General features: G+C 45.6%; 1 protein-coding gene across 3 annotated transcripts in view; it reads left to right on the top strand.

Moving 5' to 3' along the window:
- Positions 1–10906, top strand: part of ANO6 (anoctamin 6) — a 207447-nt gene extending 196541 nt beyond the window's left edge. For all 3 annotated transcript variants that reach the window (XM_045287264.1, XM_030884742.2, XM_045287263.1), the window contains exons 18-20: positions 463–665; positions 3705–3810; positions 7766–10906. In XM_045287264.1, coding sequence (XP_045143199.1) covers positions 463–665; positions 3705–3810; positions 7766–7975 — 519 coding nt within the window. In that variant the 3' untranslated portion in view covers positions 7976–10906. The remainder of the gene's footprint in view (positions 1–462; positions 666–3704; positions 3811–7765) is intronic.
- Positions 10907–20377: the final 9471 nt, after the last annotated feature.

Raw genomic sequence — 20377 nt, 5'->3', positions numbered from 1 at the left:
TTGTGTCACTATATCTTCAGCAATGGAATCATATCGAGCTTAATTAGTTTCTGATGACAGTAATTTTCATAATGACAAAAAACAAAAAGGCTTCTAATTAAAAACGTATCAAAGAAAGATTGAGATTTTTTCAAGTAGCGCTCTTGAGTTTGGGTGAACGGGCATTTATTGTACGCAAGAAACCACAAAGGCAACTATCAGGCCTTTGCCTTTATACTTGGGTGGGTTTCTGGACAAACCCTTAGAATAGAGGACCAAAAAGAAAGTAGTTTTGTTTTAAAGCAGCTGCTCAAAGAGTTTAGGACATCACTGCCTGTATCTATTACAGGATTAGGAAAGAAGTAGGGTTTCTGAATCTTGGATTAAATGTATCAACTTGATGGAAGCAGTCACTCTGTTAACCGTAACTGCCTGAGCTGTAACGTAATGCCCCTTTCTGCTTTCTCCGCCCACCCACTGTAGGCGATGATCATCGCTTTCACGTCAGATATGATCCCCCGCCTGGTGTATTACTGGTCCTTCTCCGTCCCTCCCTATGGGGACCACGCCCACTACACCATGGACGGCTACATCAACAACACTCTCTCAGTCTTCAACGTCGTGGACTTTAAAAATAAAAGTCGGGGAAATCCGTACTCTGGACTTGGCAACCATACGACATGCAGGCAAGTTCCGCTTTGCCATGTTTAAAACTGCACTTCACGTTTAGAAGTAATGTAATTCCCCTCGCTGTGATTGAAATCGGATGGCTAAAATCATTCCTTCACTTTATTTTCCATCAGATGACTACGTTATCAAAGTTAATACAGCCCAGAGTTACCTGTAGCCATCAAGTGAGTTCCAACTCACAGGGCCCGGTGGGCACAAGGAGAACGGCCCGTCGGGTCTGTAAATCTGAAGCCGACAGTCACCTCTTTTTCAACGTGATTCACATCATCGACCTTTCCGTTAGGAGCCCAGCACTACTAACTGCGTGAGCTCAAACCATAGAGCACGTTTCAGACAAGAGGGCCAAATGGCTACAGGGAGAGTGGTTGAGGAGAAAATTCTTATTGTACCCTCAGAACACATCGTTAGACCATTACTACTAATGTGCCATTCAAGCACAAACTGAAAAGATTGAAATGATAACTAGCCCCTTCCTGCAACAAAGAACTATAAAGGGATGTGAATACCAGTAGCAGCACCGTACTTTAGGTGCCCTGATGACACGGTGGGTTAAGCACTGGGCTACAAAACACAATGTACACAGTTCAAACTCACCAGCTACTCCGTAGGAGAAAGACGAGGTTGTCTGTCCCCATAAGCGCTTACAACCTTGAAAATACAATGGGGCATGTTTTCTCTGTCTCATAAGTTTGTTCGGAGTCGCAATCCACTCCATGGCAGTGAGCTTGTTTGTTTTTAAGACAAACAGATGTAAAGCAACAGTATTCTCTACAGTATCCTGAATCTGCTTGGGCTTAGTGGATGGTTGCAGCTGTGGACCAACTGGGAGGGTTAGTGACTGTACATCACCGTCTTTAATTCTTTTACTTTTTAGTCACGGAGTTTAAAAACGAAAGGAGGCTTTAAGATGCATTTCGTTGAACTCCTCAGAGCAATCTTAGATTCAGAACTGTCAACGGTGCAGGCGGACCTCAGATATGGCGGGCTCTGCCACCGTAAAAAAGCAAATATTGTGATGAAGCAAGTCAACAGATTTTTTGTTTCCCCAAAAATCTAAAGTTGTGTTAATGTAAATATCTACAAGATCAAATTATGTTCACACTGTAAAGTGAGCTAATAAGTGTACAGTAGGAATGCGAAGGAGTGAGAACCACTGTGAGAAGTGCCCGAGGTAGCCCCGAGGCACGAGGAGAGCCCACACTCCTGAGAAAAGGGTGCTGATAGACTTGCCCAACACAGGTGACCGCCAACCTTCAATTTGTCAAAAGTAAGTAATAATATCTGCAAAATGCAATCAAGCAAAGCAGAGTACTAATGAGGCATGCCTGTAGCCAGTGCAACCGAGAAACCGAAAGAAGCCCCAAGTCAATGTTTCAATGTTATGCATAGTAGGAGCTCTTAGAATCCCACATTGAATCCACTTTTACTGTATACAATTCTAATGAGTAATTGCACCCAATCTATATGGCCTTATGGATTACAGAAATATGCTACCTAAGAGAGATATATTAACTACAGTCACACATTACACGTGACAACAAGGAATTAAGCAAAAGATTACAAAATGCAGGTAACACTTGGGGGCCATTTTATATAAAACAGATAGTCCTGTACATCTGAGTGAACCGTCCCTGCCATTGAGTCAACGCTGACTCATACTCACCCTATAGGATAGGGTAGAACTAGCCCCTGGGTTTTCAAGACTGGCCATCTTGATGGGGAGAGAAAGCCCTGTCTTTGTCCCGAGGAGCACCTGGCAGTTTTGAACTGCTGGCCTTGAAGATCACGGCCAAGGGAGTAATGACCATGCCACCAGGGCTCCCTATAAATCAATATTAACATGACCCCGAGAAGAGGCTACCTTGCTGTTATGCGTTTTAAAGAAAGACATGCCAAAAAGACACTTGAAATACTTTGTTTTTTAAAGATGGATTCTGTTTTACAAAGACGGAATCCCTCATTGCCATCATCTTCATATTACATGTTCAATGAGGTGTATTACTGAAGCAGTTCTTTCAGGATTTCATTGCCAAATTGAGCTCTCGGAGAAAATGTATGTGCCATCCAATTTAAAAGATGGTCGCAGGAGTACATTGACAGTGAACTGCCGGAGTTCAGCTGGATTCAGAAAAGGATGTGGTTTCAGGACTGGAGGAAGGCTTATTAACATCCGGTGGTATGCAGATGACACAGCCTTGCATACGGAAAATGAGGAGGACTTGCTGATGAAGATCAAGGATCTTCAGTATGGATTACAATTCAATGTAAAGAAGACCCAAATCCCCACAACTGGACCAATAGGTCCATGATAAATGACAGAAAGGCTGAAGTCCAGGATGTTGTTTTACTTGGATCCACAATCAATTCTCATGGACGTAGCAGTCAAGAGACCAAAAGATGTGTTTTATTAGGTAAATCTGCTACACAAGACTTCTTTAGCATATTGAAGGGCAAGGCTATTACTTTGAGGACTAAGGAAGCCCTGACCCAAGCCAAGGTATTTTCAGTTGCCTCATATGCATGTGAAAGTAGACATTGACCAAGGAAGACAGAAGAAGAATTGATGTATTGTGAAGAACTGGGGTGCTGGAGAACAACAGTGACAGTACCATGGACTGCTAAAAGGTCTGTGGTGGAAGAAGTAAGGCCAGAATGCTCCTGAGCGACAAGGCAAGGCATCTTACATACGTTGGACATGTTGGCAGGAGAGACCAGTCCCTGGAGAAGGGCATCATGTTTGGAAAGTGGAAGGGCAGCGACAAAGAGGAAGGCCCTCAATGAGACGGATGGACACAGTGGCTGCATCCATGTGCTCGGGCACAGGAACACTTGCGAGGCTGGCACAGGCCCGGGCAGTGTTTCATCCTGTTGCGCTTGGGGCTGCTAACTGTCATGGCTGCCTCAGTGGTACCCAACAACAACAATGTGAAAGAACATCGCATTAACCCTGCCATCTTTTCAAAAGAGGCCCTTGTTTACCATTTGTGTTTGATCATCACAGATCATCTCACAGTACACTTCCTGTTTGTTTCTAGGTATCGTGACTTCCGGTACCCTCCAGGACACCCGCAGGAGTACAAACACAACATCTACTACTGGCACGTGATCGCAGCTAAGCTGGCCTTCATCATTGTCATGGAGGTAGGAAATTACCCTTTGAAGGAGCCTGTAAGGCTAGCTGTTCGAAGACCTTTTATTAACTTTAAATATTGACAACTTGCTATTTGCAATATACGTTACTTTCTCCCTTGTCTCTTGATAATAAGTATCATAGGACATACATTAATCAGGTTTGACCTGAAATACCCATAATGCTCTTATTAACTAAGTCAGGTTGGTTATCTGCCTTTAAGGTTACAAGCATTAAAAGTGTGTTGTGTACAAGGGGAATTCAATTCCAACCAATTCAGTATTAATTGCGTGCTCCCACCCCGCCCCCTAATTTGGGGCACTGCACTGCATGAAGGGGCACATTCCAGATGAACAGGATCTCATCTCTGCCCCTAAGAATTTTATGGCTATAATAGTTTGATTCTTGTGTTATTAAGTATGTCTTTTATTACATTATCACACAGTACACGCTTTTACAATAGTTTCTTAAATTCCGGAATTTGCTAGCTTTGAACGTTGACTGAGGCAGCTAAAAATTTGCATCTGACACAGCCAGCTTCTTACCCGAGTGAATCATTACCACTGAATTACCCAGCCTCAAATTTGCTTGATTGGTGTGGTTAGCTAGGACTAGATTGTGCTGCACGACACACAAAACCCATCTGTAGTGGTTTAAACTATGAGGGTTGATTTTGCTCACGTAGCAAACGTTAAGCAGAAGTAGGTTGCTGCTCCTGAGTTAATACCAGCTCATTGAGTGAGGGCCTCCATCTCTCATGCTTATCTCCTTGCATTATGGCTACAGAAAGTCCAGGACTTACAGTTTATGGACATTTGAAGTTGGAAGAAGGAGATGAAGCGAGCCTTATCTGTTCGTTTCTATCAGGAATCAAGTGTGTGCCAAAAGACCCCAAATCAGCTTCTTCCTACGAGTTATAGCTTGGGGACTCTCCTAGCAACAAGCAAGGAGATCAAGCTTTGCATCAGAAGCAGGTAGAATCGCTGCGTGCGAGACTCCCGGATTAAGCCAGGGATTCAAAAAGTGGCCAGATTTACCTTACATCAGTAGAGGCCCTGGCACCCAAAAGGGAGCTGATCTGCTGTGGGGCGAGGGGAGAGTTCTCAATTTGGACTCCAGGTCTTTCTCAGATTAGGAGAATCAAATATGAGCTCACAATCAAAGGTCAACAACAACAATGAGGGAGGGGGCCAGGAGGAGTTAGGTTCAGCAGAGATCAAACAGATTTAGACCCTTACTAACTATAAGAATTTGAATGATCATATATTTGAAGTTGTTCTGAATAGATAACTCCTAATATATTGCAGAGAGAGAAGAAAATGGAAAATGTGGGTGAAAAAATGGTTAAATAGTATAGAAGATAGGATGTGAAGGAGTAACTTTTTTTAAGCCTTAGAAAAAAATCAAGAGTTGAAGAGTTAATATTTGAAGAAGTAACGGCTGAGAAATTTTTAAAAACAGATGGGAAACATCAGTCCTTCAATCAGAAAGTATAATAACTATCAAGAAGAATTAAATAGAGGAATCCACACTTGAACATATTACAATGAAAATACAACACACTGAAGACAAGATCTTAAAAGTCACCAGAGAAAACAGACATGTCCATCAGAGAAGCTAAAGCTAGCTAAGAGTAGACTTTTCAAGTTCAACAGTAGAAGCCATTAGGGGTTTCTCCATCAGAGGTCTAAAAATCTTCAAAATGCTTAAATAAACCTAAGTTTGAGCAAAACTTTCAGTGAAGTAGTTCCAAAATGAACACACTGGGCCACAGGTTTTTTGTTTTGTTTTGCTTTTTCATTAAAAGATCATTTTATTGGTGACTCTCACAGCTCTTATAACAATCTGTACATCAATTGTATCAAGCCTATTCGTACATATGCTGCCTTCATTATTTGCCATATGGTTTTTATAAGGCAGTTATACAAAACTTTGCAGAGCTGTTCATTTCATCTTGTACAAAATTCTCCCGGAGATCAGGAAAAGAGGAAATAACTTTCCAACTTATTCTATCAGGCCGGGAGTAGCCTAGACACTAAAAGAAAACAAAACGTTATCATCTCACTTATGTACATGAATGCACGGATCTTCGTAACAGATGTAAACAGAATCTAACAAGATCTATTTAGAAAGATAACATCATGACTCAGTTGGTTTGTCCCAGGAATGCAAGGAGGACTGAACATTGAATATCTCCCTGTATCTGTAACTATTACTTGCCTCCAATGGAGCTATGGAAAGAAAAAGAAAGGGCGAGGGGACCTCAACACCTCCCCTTCCACATCGAGTTGCCTATTTTCCTCTTTAATTGCCACCATCCTTTCACAGGTAGCATCTCTCTCATCTCAAGGTAATATTCTCTTGATCCTACTGACCCCATCGGTTCGGTCCCACAGCCCTTCTGGTTTTTTCAGCAAACACCCTTGAAGAGTCGGCCGCCGTGCTTGCCGTTCACAATTCCTCTCTGCCTTCCCTTTCCTATGCTCCTTCCGGCCATGCTTCCGCTCCCGCCACTTCACAGAAACGGCTGGTGCCCAAACTCCCAGTGGCTATTTTGTTAGTAAAGCCTATGAGCACGTCTCCACTCTCTCTGGACCTGCTAAATTAGCAGCATTTGGAAGCAGTGAATTTCTCTCTCCTCCTTGAAACTCTTCTGCCCTCAGCTCCCAGGACACCCTCCTCCCTCAATGGTCATGTTGCCCAATTTCTGTGCCACTTCTGTGTCCTTGTCTTCTCCGGACTGATGCTTGGGGACCCTTGGCACAGATGCACTAGCAATGACCCGCTTCTTCGGTTTAACTGGGGCCAGTTGGTGTTTGTTTTGTTTTTTTCATCTTTTGTAGCTAATATACATACTAGATCCGAAGGGGCATCATAATGTTCATGGAAAAATTCCATTATCTTTTCACTCCATTTTTCCATGAATTTTTGAAGCCCCCGTTTAAAGAGACAAAAAAGACCCCCAAATCTCAAATATAACTTAAGAACATTTATTAAGTTTAAAACAGGACCAAGACAAGACAAAGGTACAACATCGGTTTGAGGGAAACCATTAGTACCAGTTCAGAATGACATCCCAAGACTCAGAGTCACACAGCTGTTTCATTAAGGCATGGATGGCACTGACAGGAAACTGTCACAAAGTCTGATCAGTACATCATAATCACAGGATCGGGAACAGAACCACGACTTAGACACATACATCAGGATCGACAGAAGAGCTTTGGTCCAGGGCCTTCCGACTAAAGCAGTCACGGGATGGCCAATAGGGCATGACTCATGGCTGTGTGACTCTCTGCTACAGGGATCCCTACCAAGGACTGAGGCCTTACCCAGGCAAGCCAGACTGTCCAGTGCACTCTGCCTGTGGACAAGACTGTTTTCAACCCTAGTCATGGATCAGAAGGGTTTCATCCATGTGGGGACTCTGCAAATGGATTGGGGGGTTGACTATCATCCATAGCCTTTTGCAAACAGGGTGCTCAGAATTTAAGCACTACTATACGCCCTCATATTCCCTCCTACATAGAATTGGTTGTTGGTTGTGCTGTCATCAATTCCAAGTCATAGTGCCCCAACAGGGCAGAACAGAACTGCCCCATGGTGTCTCCTACGCTGTAATCATTCTATAGGAGTAGATCATCCGATCTTTTCTCCTGAACTGACTGATGAGTTCAGACTTCTGGCCTTGTGGTTTAGCAGCCAGATGCTTAACTGTCGCACCACCAAGACTCCCTACATATCAAATAACACTCCTTGACAATGTTGGTAAAGAAACAGAATGTAACTGTTCGGCAGAGCCTGCTGCTCCTTACAGCCTGTGGCAAGAGAGAGTGCTACGTAAACGAGATAGCCAGAGTCCCGTCCCGGTACACTGCTACAGTGAAGAGCAAAAAAAGTGAATGGTAGGAATTCTGTTTCCCACCATTTCTCCGTGATTGATCTTTGTGTTCTTCTCTCCCTCAGCATATCATCTACTCTGTGAAATTTTTCATTTCGTACGCCATTCCAGATGTCTCAAAAAGGACGAAGAGCAAAATCAAGAGAGAAAAATACCTGACCCAAAAGCTCCTTCATGAGAACCACCTCAAAGACGTCACCAAGAGCATGGGCACACTCGCAGAGAAGATGCTGGAAGCTGCCGTAGAGAACCATTCGCGACCAAAAGTAGAATAAGAGCTTTATGTTCTGAGAAGCACTTTAAGGGATTTAGCTCTGTCAAAATATATTACAAATCACTAATGAGAATGTTCAAGTTAAATCACTTCAGCAAATATGAGTCTTAACTGCAGCCGTTTCCATGGAGATTATTTTTCAGTTGCAGCAGCAATGCAGGAAGTGGAAAACGTACAACTTAGATCAAGAAGAGCATAAAACTAATCACGTGGAAAATCTGAAATATGACTTTTTCTATGAATTGGAATTTTAGCCACAGAGAACAGTCTGCCGGTGTGTGTAAAACCACCCGTTCTGAAGCAGAATGGATTCCTTTTTTGCCCCCCTTCGAAGCTGGATGATGTTGATCCTGATCTGCTCTCAGCCCCGTGATGGGGAGCGCTTCATTCCTTCACTTTGCCAGGCCCCTTCCAGGGTGATCTTTCCCTTACCGAACCATCATGAAAGCTTAGACATGCCACTGCCTTAATCGCTTTTGTGTGATGGAAAGGAACTGGGTCACAATTCTGTTTGAATGCTGTGTTAAGTGGCAAAGAGACTCAAGAACTCACAACAGCTGGCCGGGGGTTGGGAGTGGGTGTGTGTGTGTGTGTGTGGCTATATCACATCCCTACAGAAAGGGCAGCCACCACTCACCAGAGGAAATAGTTTCAGCCTTCATTGCGGCCTGGCTCCGCAACGGAAAGAAGTACTCTTACTGGAGAGGGCAAGGTGGTAAGGCTTCTTTGTCCTAATCCGCAGTGGCCTCATTGTTTTCCAGAAGGGTTCTATGCCTAATCAACATTGACTGCTTTGTAAATCTCAAAGGAATAAGATGACAAAAGGGAGAAAAATTATGATTTAAATAGCATTATAATTCATATTGACCAAATTAATGAATTTATCTCTTCTAAAGATGTGTCTTTTCCTGAAGAAATGGAAAAATGAAAAAGTGCTAAAATCGCATTTGTAGCAACATAATGGTCTGGCAAAGTTGAGCTCATCCATTTCCCATCAGTTGATACAAGATCTGCAGTATTCCAAGTCACCAAGCATCGCTACGAATGGCTCACTGCATAGCCAATGTGGCATCAGGACACTGTGCATGTTGGAAGACCCACAAGTGCCCTAATCGTCACCCTCATGATTGTGAGGGAGTGCCTTTCTTCAGAGATTCTGCATGACTTGGCGCTACTTCTCTCTGCCAACATGAGCAACATACATACCAAAGCATCTGCCATGGTGAATGTGGCTGCCTTACCCTTCCAATCTCTTATCCCAAGCTCAGCATCGAATGTGTAAGGAAGTGTCTGCCCATACTGGAGGAGTGTTGATGGTGGGGGAGGTAGAGACAGGTATACCCAGATTATTCCTAATCCAGAAAAGAGCCTCCTTGGGAAGTGATTTGAGCTTCCAGCCTCCTTTAGAGTCCATAGGCAGTTAAGGATAGAAGCAGAGCTGTAGGATTGCTCTTGGACCCCAACATCATCTGATGTTGCCCCCCTGCACCACCAGGCATTTTTTGCCCTCAGGTTTGACTAGTTTTAACTCTTTGCTCCTTTTAACCGCCAGGCCTTCTGATAAGCTCTGACAGGGACAGGTGGGTGCTAGGCGCAGGAGGAGGTGACTTGCACCCTGTTCTCCTGGATGGGTCTCTTCCACTGTGATGCTGTTACATGCTCAGGTGCTGCAGGAGTCATGCTTCTTAGACTCTCAGCAGTGAAGGAAAATGAAAAAGGTTTCCACGGTCAGGTTCTAGAAGCTTAGTACAACAGAGCAACTCCAGCAACACAGTTTAAATGCCTGCCATTAAAGTGTCCCCTTTAAAAAAAAAATAGTATGCTGGACTCATCAAAGGTTTTTGAGCATCCCAATGAGCAGGGCTGGCATCTCACCTTGGTAATGATGCCATCAAGAGAGTGCTCAAGACAGACCACCTGAGGCCTGGCTGCACTGGGAGGGATCAAAGAATCTCTTCCCTCTTCTTGGTCCATTACAACCTGGGCCAGGGAGCGCCACTGTCCCTCTCCCTCCCACCTGTGATCCTGCTCCTGGAAGTGGGTGTGATCACTTCCTCTCGGATTACCTCTTCTCCTAGTGTTTGATTGGACAATTATGTACGACCTGTCAGTGTTGAGAAGGGAATCATTTCACCTTATCTCCTTGTACGTAAAGACAGTTTCAGAAGGAAATGTGGACGTGTGTTTTTATGGCCCCAGCTGAGAAAATCACGGTCATCATATTAAATGTGCTGCTGTAGACAGGTGAGAAAAGGCTCTGTGCTTGTGAAGATGGCAAATGTGACATGTCCCAAGGTCAGTCTGGTGCTGACTTGTTGCCGATTAAGGGTGGACTCTGCAGGCAGCCGCGGGCAAAACCTGGGGAAATGGTTGGGCACTGCTGCCCCGGACCCCAGAAGGGCGGATCTGGCCATAGGCGTTAACCACTAGGGAAATTTTAGTTTTATATCCTTTCGTAATGCCTGTGAATTTTAATAGATTGAAGCATTAGGCCCATACACTCAAGGGGGTTTTCTTTAAATGTCCCTAAGTACTTTAGATGTGTCATTAGAAAGGCAAGCTGTAGTTTCTGTTCAGAAGCTAAACAAAGCCATCTTGTAAACTGTCATCAAATTCTTTTTGGGGCTGTTGGTGTTTTTTTGGTATGTATATCTTGGATTTCAGAAAACGTTCACTCACAACAGGGGCAGAATGTGCTGTGTTGTTGAAACCTTTCTTGTGCCATTTCCTCCGGTTCGTATTTGAAGATGTTTGGAAAGTTGAAATGCATGAGCAGCTTAACTAAGCCAGAACTGAAATGTTAATGATGCTTTTCAGACACTGTGGCATAAAATGTAAAGTTTGTAATGAATGTTTGTTAAAGTTAATTTCTATGCATTTAAATATTCTTTTATAATTGTGAGCATTTTAATAAATTCATTTTTACAAACAATACAGTCGTCGACCCTGCATTTCATTATCTGAATGTTTCATTGGGGACAGTGTCACCCCTGTCGGGTTCGTGCCCTGGAGCCGCAGAACCAGTCTCACCAGCTCCAAGCAAGAAAGAGAGAAACTCTATTACAAGGGTAGGAGCCTTTGTTCCGGCAAGGGCCATTTGGCTATTTATAAGATCAGTTGAGGGCCATCCTGGGCAAACAGTGAATTCACACACCCATGTGATAGGTGGAACGACTACTGCTCTCTGGCGAGGTGTGTGATAGTGTTAGGTAACCAGGAGAGGGTAAGGGGGTTGCCCCTCCCATGCCTGTTTAGGCCCTAGAGGGGGTTGGCAAGGAATCAGCCACCTTATGAGGACCCCCTAAAGGAACATGCTCCAAATTAAGGCCAAAACCAGGCCCAGGTGGGCTTAATTCTGCCAATGAGTTCAATCAATACTTTCAACCACGCCTCCCCAGCCGGAGGTTTGAAATACGCTGGTGGCAGCCAGGCCTTTGTCTGTTTACTCTGCTCCTGGTCAGATACAGGTGGAGGTAGGAGGCGCACACCCACGGCCTGCGTGGGCGCCCTCAGTGCTGCTCCCGGCCTGCTTGGGACATGCATGCGCCCGCTCCGAGCCTATGTCTTTCTCTCTTTTGCCATGCCCCAGCGCCCGTTGGCGCTCAGTTCTGCATATGTGGTGCCCTGTTCCACGAGATTGCTCATATCCAGCTGTGAGCCCCAGCACAGCTTCCATGCAGTTTGTCACGCTTCCCTGAAATAGCGTGTACTCTTTTGATACTGTACAACCTGAAACTTCGCCCACCCTTCATAAACACTCACTTGGATTATAAACGGGCTTCCGCATGAATTCTTTCTCATGCAAAGCCAAGAACTGAGGTATTACCCACTCGAGAAACCTCACAAGACTAGCTGGTATTGGTGATTTTCCAGGGCCTTAGATAGCCCGTGAGCCAGACGTCCCCTTCTCTTGCTTTATTAGAAGGTGGAACCAAAAGGGGGAGTCCAACAGTATTGCAGGCAGTCTGAATGCGGTCCTACTTCTGATCGTAATATAGTTTATATACTTTTCTATTAAAGTACACACTTCGGGGGAGTTGCATGCTGTTCCAGATACTACTCATTACTCAAGGCACAAGATACTGGCAAGATGAAAATGTCAACTCTAACATAAAGGCTGTTGGGTAATTTATGATGCACAACCAGCCTTCCGAATCTCAGTGGCCTCCCGACCAGGCGATCCTCCCGGCCCAATCATCCAGACAGTCGCACTCCGCACTCCTGTCTTTGAGCAATACAGAAAGTTGCACAGTTGCACAGCAGCTGGGTTGAGGAACAAGGTAAACTGGCATGAGCTAGGGGAGCCACAAAGAGGAAGTGAGTTCAGGTTCATTCCAGTTGGGAGTGCTGTAGGAAACAACAACAGGGCAAATGTATAGCTGGTAGTTAGCTGGAGTTAGCTGTCATCCAGTTGATTCTGATCTCTATGACCTTGTGCACCACAGAACGAAACATTGCCCAATCCTGTGTCATCCTCACACTGGCCAGCGGGTTCAAGTCCATCATGGCAGTCTGTTTCAGGAGGGTCCCTCTCATCCTTGCTAGCCCTCTAGTTCACTAAACAGGATAGCCATCTTGAGCAATTGATCCTACCTGATGACACGCCCAAAGTATGTGAGGTGGACAATGTTAGGGTCCATTCAAGGTTTTCATTGGCTGATTTTTGAAGTAAAAAAAAAAGTAGTGTGTCTTAGTCTAGTCACTTTGTTGAAACCTTTCCACTCTGAGTGACTGTGTTAGTCCAGGTAGACTAGAGAAACAAATCTAGGGAGACTTTTAAGTGTATAAGAAAGAGCTTTATATAAAAGAGTATATGAAGAAAACATCCCAGCCCAGTCCAGATCAAGTCTGTAAGTCCGATATTAGCTATTAGCTCATATGTGCATATGTCATATTAGATATTAGCTCATATACCCAATACCTGTCTGTAAGTTCCTCTTCATACAATACACGCAATGATGCTGAGTGCAAGGTCACAGACCAGTGAGTAGAAAGTCTTGTGGATCCAGTGGTGGTGTAAGCATCTCAACGCTGGCATGGGTTTCCCACGTGACTCCTCCAGCTCCAGGACTCTGGCTCCATCAGTGTAGCTCCAACTGGTTTGTCAACAGGAATGTCTCCCAGGGAGAGAGTATGTGTCTGGCCTCCAGTGAGTTATTTATCTCTGTCATGCCTCCAAATGGGGTCATAGAGCTGCGACCTGACAAGCTAGATTCCACCCCTCCACTCTTAATAGTCTCAAGTTGACGCCAGATTACATAACTACCACAGTGACCTTGCTGGTATTTGAAATACCTGTGGCCTCCTTGCCTGTGTCACAGCACCAATACTGCAAACTAGACAGGCAGTGGATCTGCCAGCTATGAGTAGCCGTCACTCATATAACGAATACGCACTTAGCGTAATTATACTTTACAATTTTTCACTGTTTCCAGTTACTTTGGAACATGGTTTTCCATTTGCACATAAGTGGGAGTGATGTTCCAGTCAGGATGCGGGCAGATAGTTGTTGGGATAGAGCCTTGCACAAAGGCACTAAATGTGGAGACCCACTGAGAGCTGGAAATGAGCCTTTGTCATGTGTACTAGTGGTGGGCTTGCAGGACAAACATTCAAAGGAAAAACTCAAGCTCGCTGCCATTGAGTCAATTCTGACTCATAACGACCCTAAAGGTCAAAGTAGAACAGTCCCTGTGGGTTTCTGAGATGGTAACAAGAGTAGGAAACTTATCTTTCTCCAAAACTGCTGACGTTGCTGTCAGCAGCCCATGTAACCAAGACACACTATGGAAATCCATTATTTTGGCTAACTCTTGCCCTCCAGTCATATGGGATTGTGACTGTGGCAGATGAATCATCTGGAAATGCAGATTGGACCGCCAGGAGGGAAGCTGTGAACTTGGGGAGACAGAGAGGTTTGCTTTTATTTGATAGGCAATGGGAACCCACAGAAAAGCTCCTAGGAGGGGAATTGGAAGCAAGACCCTGACCCATGTCCCTGATGAGAAGCACTCATTTTCCTTCTGTCCTAAATGCTGTTGCTTCCTGGAGGTGCCACAGGAGCCTGAGAACACTCAGATCCAAGAGGGGGTGTGATAGCAGTCCTCCTGGTGGGGGGCTGCTTTGCTGCATTCCACAGGATGCCTCAGATTCCACAGGGCATTCAAACGTAAATTGAGGAGGAAAAATAAACTGTGGGGTAACATGGTTTCCTTTTGTTATGAAACAGAAGACTATGCAAATGCTGTTAAAAGAAAAGCATTTCCATTTCCCAGCATAGGATTTAGATACTTTTAAACCCTTGTCTCCTGTTTCCTAAAACTGTTCAGCAACGCTCCTGTGATTTGATTTGATTTTGTGTGTGTGTGTGTGTGTGTGTCACTTAAGACTATTAGAAGGGACCTTCCAGGTCACCTGGTCCAACCCTTCATTTCTCAGTCACTTATTTGGGAACTTGGCCATGATCCTTTCTACTTCTTACAATTAGAGCCACTGCCCAGGAGAACTTGAAAGCAAGTCGACTGGGCCTCATATCACTCAGCACTGACAAGTACCTTTAAGGTTACAAAAAACCTAGTCTTTGCTTTGTCTCAGCTCTTTGTCATATAAGGTGAGTCCCGGGGTTAGGTAGCCAGTCCCTCCCATTCTTGGACAGGCCCCATAGAGCTGGTTGGGAAAAAATCAGGCATTAGCCACCCATGAAGACTTTCACTGGGCATGCTCAAATTCAGGCCCCAAGCCAAATCGGCATTCCACCTGGATGGCCCAAACTAGGCCCAGGCTCATGACTCCACCCAGGTGGGCTTAATTCAGCCAATGGGGCTGACCAATACCTTCCACCGCACCACCCTAGCCAGCGGTTTAAAGCACCCTGGCCACGGGAAGGAGGGCTCTCCTTTTACCCTGCTCCCTGCGCCCACTTGTGTGTGCCGCTTGCTCTCTGGCCTCAGGTCACCGCGTGGGGTGTGCAGACCACGAGGTTGCCTGTATTCAGTGTGGGCCCCAGCGCAGTGGCCGGGGCGGTTTGGCACACTTCCCTGAAGTAGTGTGCCCTCTTTTGGAGGCTGTAAAACCTGAAACTTTTCCTGTCCTTGATAAAAACTCCTTTGGATTACAAACCAGGCTTCTGCGTGAATTCTTTTTCTCCTGCGAAGCCAAGAACCGAGGAATGACCCACTCGAGAGACTCTCACAGGTAGTGTGTCCCCATTACCCACAGGGCAAACTGAGGATAAGTTCCCTGCTCGGAGGCCCATCATCCGAGGCCAGCAAGTCATGGGCATTTTCTTCAGACTTTGTATTGAAATGAACAAATCAAAATATATCTTTGAGCATTCTGAATCCATCGGCACAAGCAACACCTTTTATCACACATACAGAGGAAGGAGGAGAGGCGGCCAGAGAGCCCAGGGAGATTCAGCACAGGAAGACGCCGGCAGTCCTGGGAGGGAGCTCCGGGTTCTTGTTTGAAAGGTGACTCGCCCCGTCTGGGTCTCACGCAGCGTCTGAGACAGGAGACACGGGATGAAAGTGGAAGGAGAAAGCTTTACTGTGGTTGATGAAGCACAGGGCGAGCCTGGAAGATAGTCACCAAAACAAGCTCCTTGTGGGGGGAAAGCGGGAGAGTTTAGCGTTATGGACATGGATCTAGTTAACTAACTCACTGCATTGAGTTGATTCTGGCTCACATGGAGACTATTGTGAATATGTAGCCGATTTCACAAGAATAGTCATGAATATGCATTCGGGTGGAGTTTTGAGTCAGACCTTTCGATTTCAGATGTCTTCCTATTAGGTAGCTAGATTAAGGACAAAGGGGGCCATCTTCCCGAAGGCCTGCACTATACTAAAATTAGCTGTCCATGCCACAATAAGGGCGTTGGAAAGAAATCAGGCACACTAATTAGACACCTGTGGGAAACTCCAAACTGAGCATGCCCAGACACAAGCCGCCATGGCCCAGGCAGGAGGTCCACCTGGGGGATGACTAGGCCCGGGCCATGACATCACCCAGGTGCGCTGAAACTTAGCCAGTAAGGTCAGCCAGTGCGTCCACCACGCCTCGCCCCGGGGGGAGGGTGCAAGGCAGGCGCGCAACCCCGGCCACTTTCGATCCCTGTTCCTGCTCAGGCGCCTGCAGCAGGCGGAGGGTGGGAGTCTCGCCCTCGTGTACTGCACGTGAGCGCCTGCAGGCCCTCTGGGGTCCCACACCCCCTCTTGGCCTCCTGGGATTCCCCAGTTCTGCACCTGTGGGGTTCACGCTCCCCATTCCTGTATTCTTTCCACGTGGTTTTTCACCCCCCAGTTGCGAACCCCGCATGTTTCGCGAGGTCACGCATGCTTCCCAGAAATAATATGTACATTTTCCAGACTGTCAGACCGGAAGCTTTCCCTTTCCTTCTTAAAAACTCACTTGGATTACAAAGGTGCTTCAGCTGCGGGAATTCTTTTCAGCGCCTTGAAGCAAAAGAACCGCGGTCACCCCAATCCAGAATCCGAACATGCCTACTGAGTCTGCTGATGTCTCTCGGGCCGATTTTGGGTCCTGGACCAGCGTGCTTTTGTTCTGGGGTCACCTCAAGGTGTGACGTCCTGCGTGGACTTGGTGGGCCAGTTCTGGTCCTAACGGATAACCATTTGCTGTGATGGGATCCTTTCCTGGAAGGAACGGACTGAAAAGAGGCGATCAGGAGGAACAAGGAAGCAAAAACCCACCACCCTCACTGCCACCGAGTCTGTCGAGGTAAAAATGTTAGGGTTCTGAGCTGTTTATCTTGGTTCTTGCTTCTCAAAGCTGAAAGAATTCACGCGGCAGAAGCACTTTTGCGCAGTAGAACCCGGGACGCAAAATGTCGAGAACATTTTGCATCCGAGCTCAAACAAAACACAGAATCCGACCTGACGCACGTGATTTTTGTTAACAAGAGCAGCATGTGTTCGGTCACTCGGTGTTAGTTGGCGTTGTTAGTATATACGTTGATTAAACCTTTTGCGGCTGTGTTCCAAACGTTTTCCTAGAATTTTCTCCGTTTTTGTGGTTTTTTGAACTGTTTTTAGGTAAAAAACATGGGTACTAAGAGTTTTTTGGTCAGACAGTGTAAGATATGACAAAATAATAATTTATAAACAATCAAGGGTTCATGAGGGAGGGGGGAACTGGGAGGGAGGGGTAAACTGAGCTGCTACCAAGGGCTCAAGCAGAAAGCAAATGTTTTGAGAATGATGATGGCAACAAATGTAAAAATGTGCTTGTATGTATAGATTGTGTACAATGGATGGATGTATAGATTGTGATGAGTTGTACGAGCTCCCAATAATATGATTTTAAAAAAAGAGTTTTTTGAAAGGAATCGTCATGATCAGGGACTGCTTAACCGTGTTATTGATATTTTGATGATAATTTAGTAAGTAAGCCCTTTTAGAAAACTGTTAGGGAAATGCCAGCAGCAGACCACATTAGATTTTTAAATTTTATTTTAGAGAAAGCCAGCCAGGTCCTAGTGAAAAAAGGCAAAGAAGGGAAAAAACTCCTGAAAATCAGCTACAGTTGATTTTGTGGAAGGGGATTCCCCTCCAAACAAGGACTCTCTCTCCACCCCTCCTCTCCACTTCCGTGTCTGCAGCTCCAGATCCTCATCCAGCTCAAGGTATGGGCCGTATTGTAGTTGTTAACAACCTTTTAATGTGTTTCTTATTTAAATTATATTATTTAACTCTGACCAACCTACTTAGACATTTCTGTGTAATGTTTTGTATAAAAAGGCAAGGTTCGGGTAAAAACTTGGTGGTCGAGAAACGGATGAATCTATTTTCAGTTATTTCTTATGGGAAAAATTGATTCGGAACTCGACTGCATCGCATCTTGATGCTACTCCTAGAAAGGATTAGCATTGTGGTCCGGGCTTCTACTTAAATGGAATGAACTTTGAGTAGGGAAAGGGAAGTTTTGGGCAATTCAGTCTCACTATCCCTGGCAAGTGTGCAAGGCCGCATGTGGGAGTGTTCGCGGCTGAAAATGGCTGATTCAGGGGAGCGCAAAAAACCAAGTGGAAAATGACTGGAAAGTGGAGTCCACAGAGCCAAAAGAGAGAGAGAGTAAGCCACGAGAGGGCTTGAGCGTGCGCACGACGCACCGGCGAGATGAGAGCCTGCCTGCCCTCAGACTTCTATTTATCCCCTCCTATCCCTTCTTGTGAGGTGGGAGGTGTATGGTTGAGTGTATTGGCCATTCTTGGCACCTGTGACGTGATGTTGCTGGTGCATGCCCAGGTTGACCTTCACCTGTGTCTAGGTGACCTTGGTCTGTGCATGCCCAGCTTGGGGTTGTCCCCACAGGTGTCTAATGGGTGCCTGATGTCTTTCAAATCATTTTATTGTGGCATGGCCACCTACTTTCTGTTTAGCTAGGCATTCAGTGGATACAATCCCCTTTCTCCCTAATCTTCCAACCTATCCAAACTACCCCTTTGGGTTTCTGAAACTAACTTGTTTTCGTCTTTCTCTTATGGAAGGGTTGGTGATTTCAAACTCCTGACTTTGTGGTTAGCAGCCCATTGAGTTACCCACTATGCCACCAGGGCTTCCTATAAGGAAGGACAATATAGCCTGTGTGTCTCTGTGTGTGTGTGTGTGTGTGTGTGTGTGTGTGTGTGTGTGTGTGTGTGTGTGTGTTTTGAGGGGTGAGGGGAGTGTTCTGGAACAATCCAGGGGATGGCTGTAGAAGTGTTAGGTTTCTGGAGCGGGTTATACCTTGGTCCTTTGCTTCACACACTGAAAAGAATTCACACCAAAGCCTGTTTTGTAATCCAAGTGAGTTGTTTTGAAGGAAAGGATAAGTGGCAGGTTTTACAATTTCAAAAGGGGACACGCTATTTCTGGAAAGCATGCCCAGCCGCTAGGGTTCACAACTGGGTAGGAAAAACCACATGGAAAAGAACACCCACATGTGCAGAACTGGGGAATCCCCGGAGACAGGAGTCGAGCCCCAAGCCCAATTGCATGTGGGCCCTGAGCAGGCCGGGAGGGGGCAAGCCCAGGCAGCACATGCGTGCCCCCACCCTCCAACCTGTCACAGGACCAGAGCAAAAGAAAGAAACTGGCTTTCTCCGCAGCCAGCTTTTAACGCCTCTGCCTGGGGAGGCATGGTTGAAGGTATAGGTTAAACCCTATTGGCTGCATTTAGGCGCACCTGGGTGATGTCATGAGCCTGAGCCTAGTCTGTGTGCCCAGGTGCACCTCCCATCAGGACTCAGGGGGCCCGTGTCTGGGCTTGCTCAGTTTGGCTCTTGCCCATAGGTGTCCAATTAGTGCCTGGTTTCTTTCAAACCCCTGTCTGTGGCCCTCCTAGGCGATTTCTGCTAGCGCGGACATTTGGGGGAGACAACCACACTTTGTCCCTAAATCTAGCTACCTTTCAGAAGCAGACACCTACACGGCATAGTCTGCATTATGGGATATAGTACAAAAGGTTGTCATTGTCAAGGGCGTGCTGGAAAAAAAATTTTTTTCCTGGAAAGGGAGCAGTAGGTCAAAGAAACCAGAGAGCATCAGGCCCACAGGCCCTATTAAAAAAATAAAAAATATGTCACTCATTGAGTCAGTTCTGACTCATGATGACCCTAAGGACAAGCTAGAATTGCCCCTGTATGTGTCCGAGACGGTTAACTCTTTTCGGGAGGAGAAAGCCCCATCTTTCTCTAGCCGAGAGCCTGATGGTTTTGAACCACAGACCTTGCTACCTTCAGGCCAACTTGTATGCAACCAGGGCTCCTTGTTATCCCTCTAAGGCCCCCGAAAGCAGCCGTGTGAGCTAACGTCACATGCCTCTCCACAGAGAAGCCTTGTTCCCACTGTGGAAACCATGAATTTACATTCCTTACTCTTTTTGAACATTCATCTGCCCAAGGTATTCTAAGCGCCCGTAGTGATGTTCTTTCCATCTATAAGTATAAAAAATTAGAACTATGCATGTAGTATTTATTTATTTCATAAAACTCGGCATCCTCTTGATTTTAATTCCCTTGCGTTTGCTACGTCAGTAAACAAGCATGTAACTTGAAGACAAGTGCCAAACAACCAGAGGTGAACATGCTGCCATTTATTTCAGCTTTGTGTTACACACCAAATTCCCATGAGTGCCTAGGAGTGAATTAGGCAAATCCTGAAAGTAGTCAAAAAGCTAAAACTGCTGTCAGAACAATTTGTTGTATGTTCAGCAGAAGCAGAAAAGGGGGGTTTCCAGGGTGAACTAAGGTGTTCAGAGAAGAGATGGTGCCTGTTTCTAATCTATCAAACAGAATGACTGATTGGCCTACCTCTACAGGAATGGGACCCTACTCCTATGTGATAAGATGGTTAAAAATAAACCACACAGCCGATGGTGGTCAGATAAAAATGAAGAATAT

The sequence above is a fragment of the Echinops telfairi genome, unplaced genomic scaffold (assembly GCF_000313985.2).
Source record: "Echinops telfairi isolate 266 unplaced genomic scaffold, ASM31398v2 ScPeMD7_12;HRSCAF=54, whole genome shotgun sequence".
NCBI lineage: Eukaryota > Metazoa > Chordata > Mammalia > Afrosoricida > Tenrecidae > Echinops > Echinops telfairi.
This window is presented reverse-complemented; position numbering and strand designations above follow the sequence as displayed.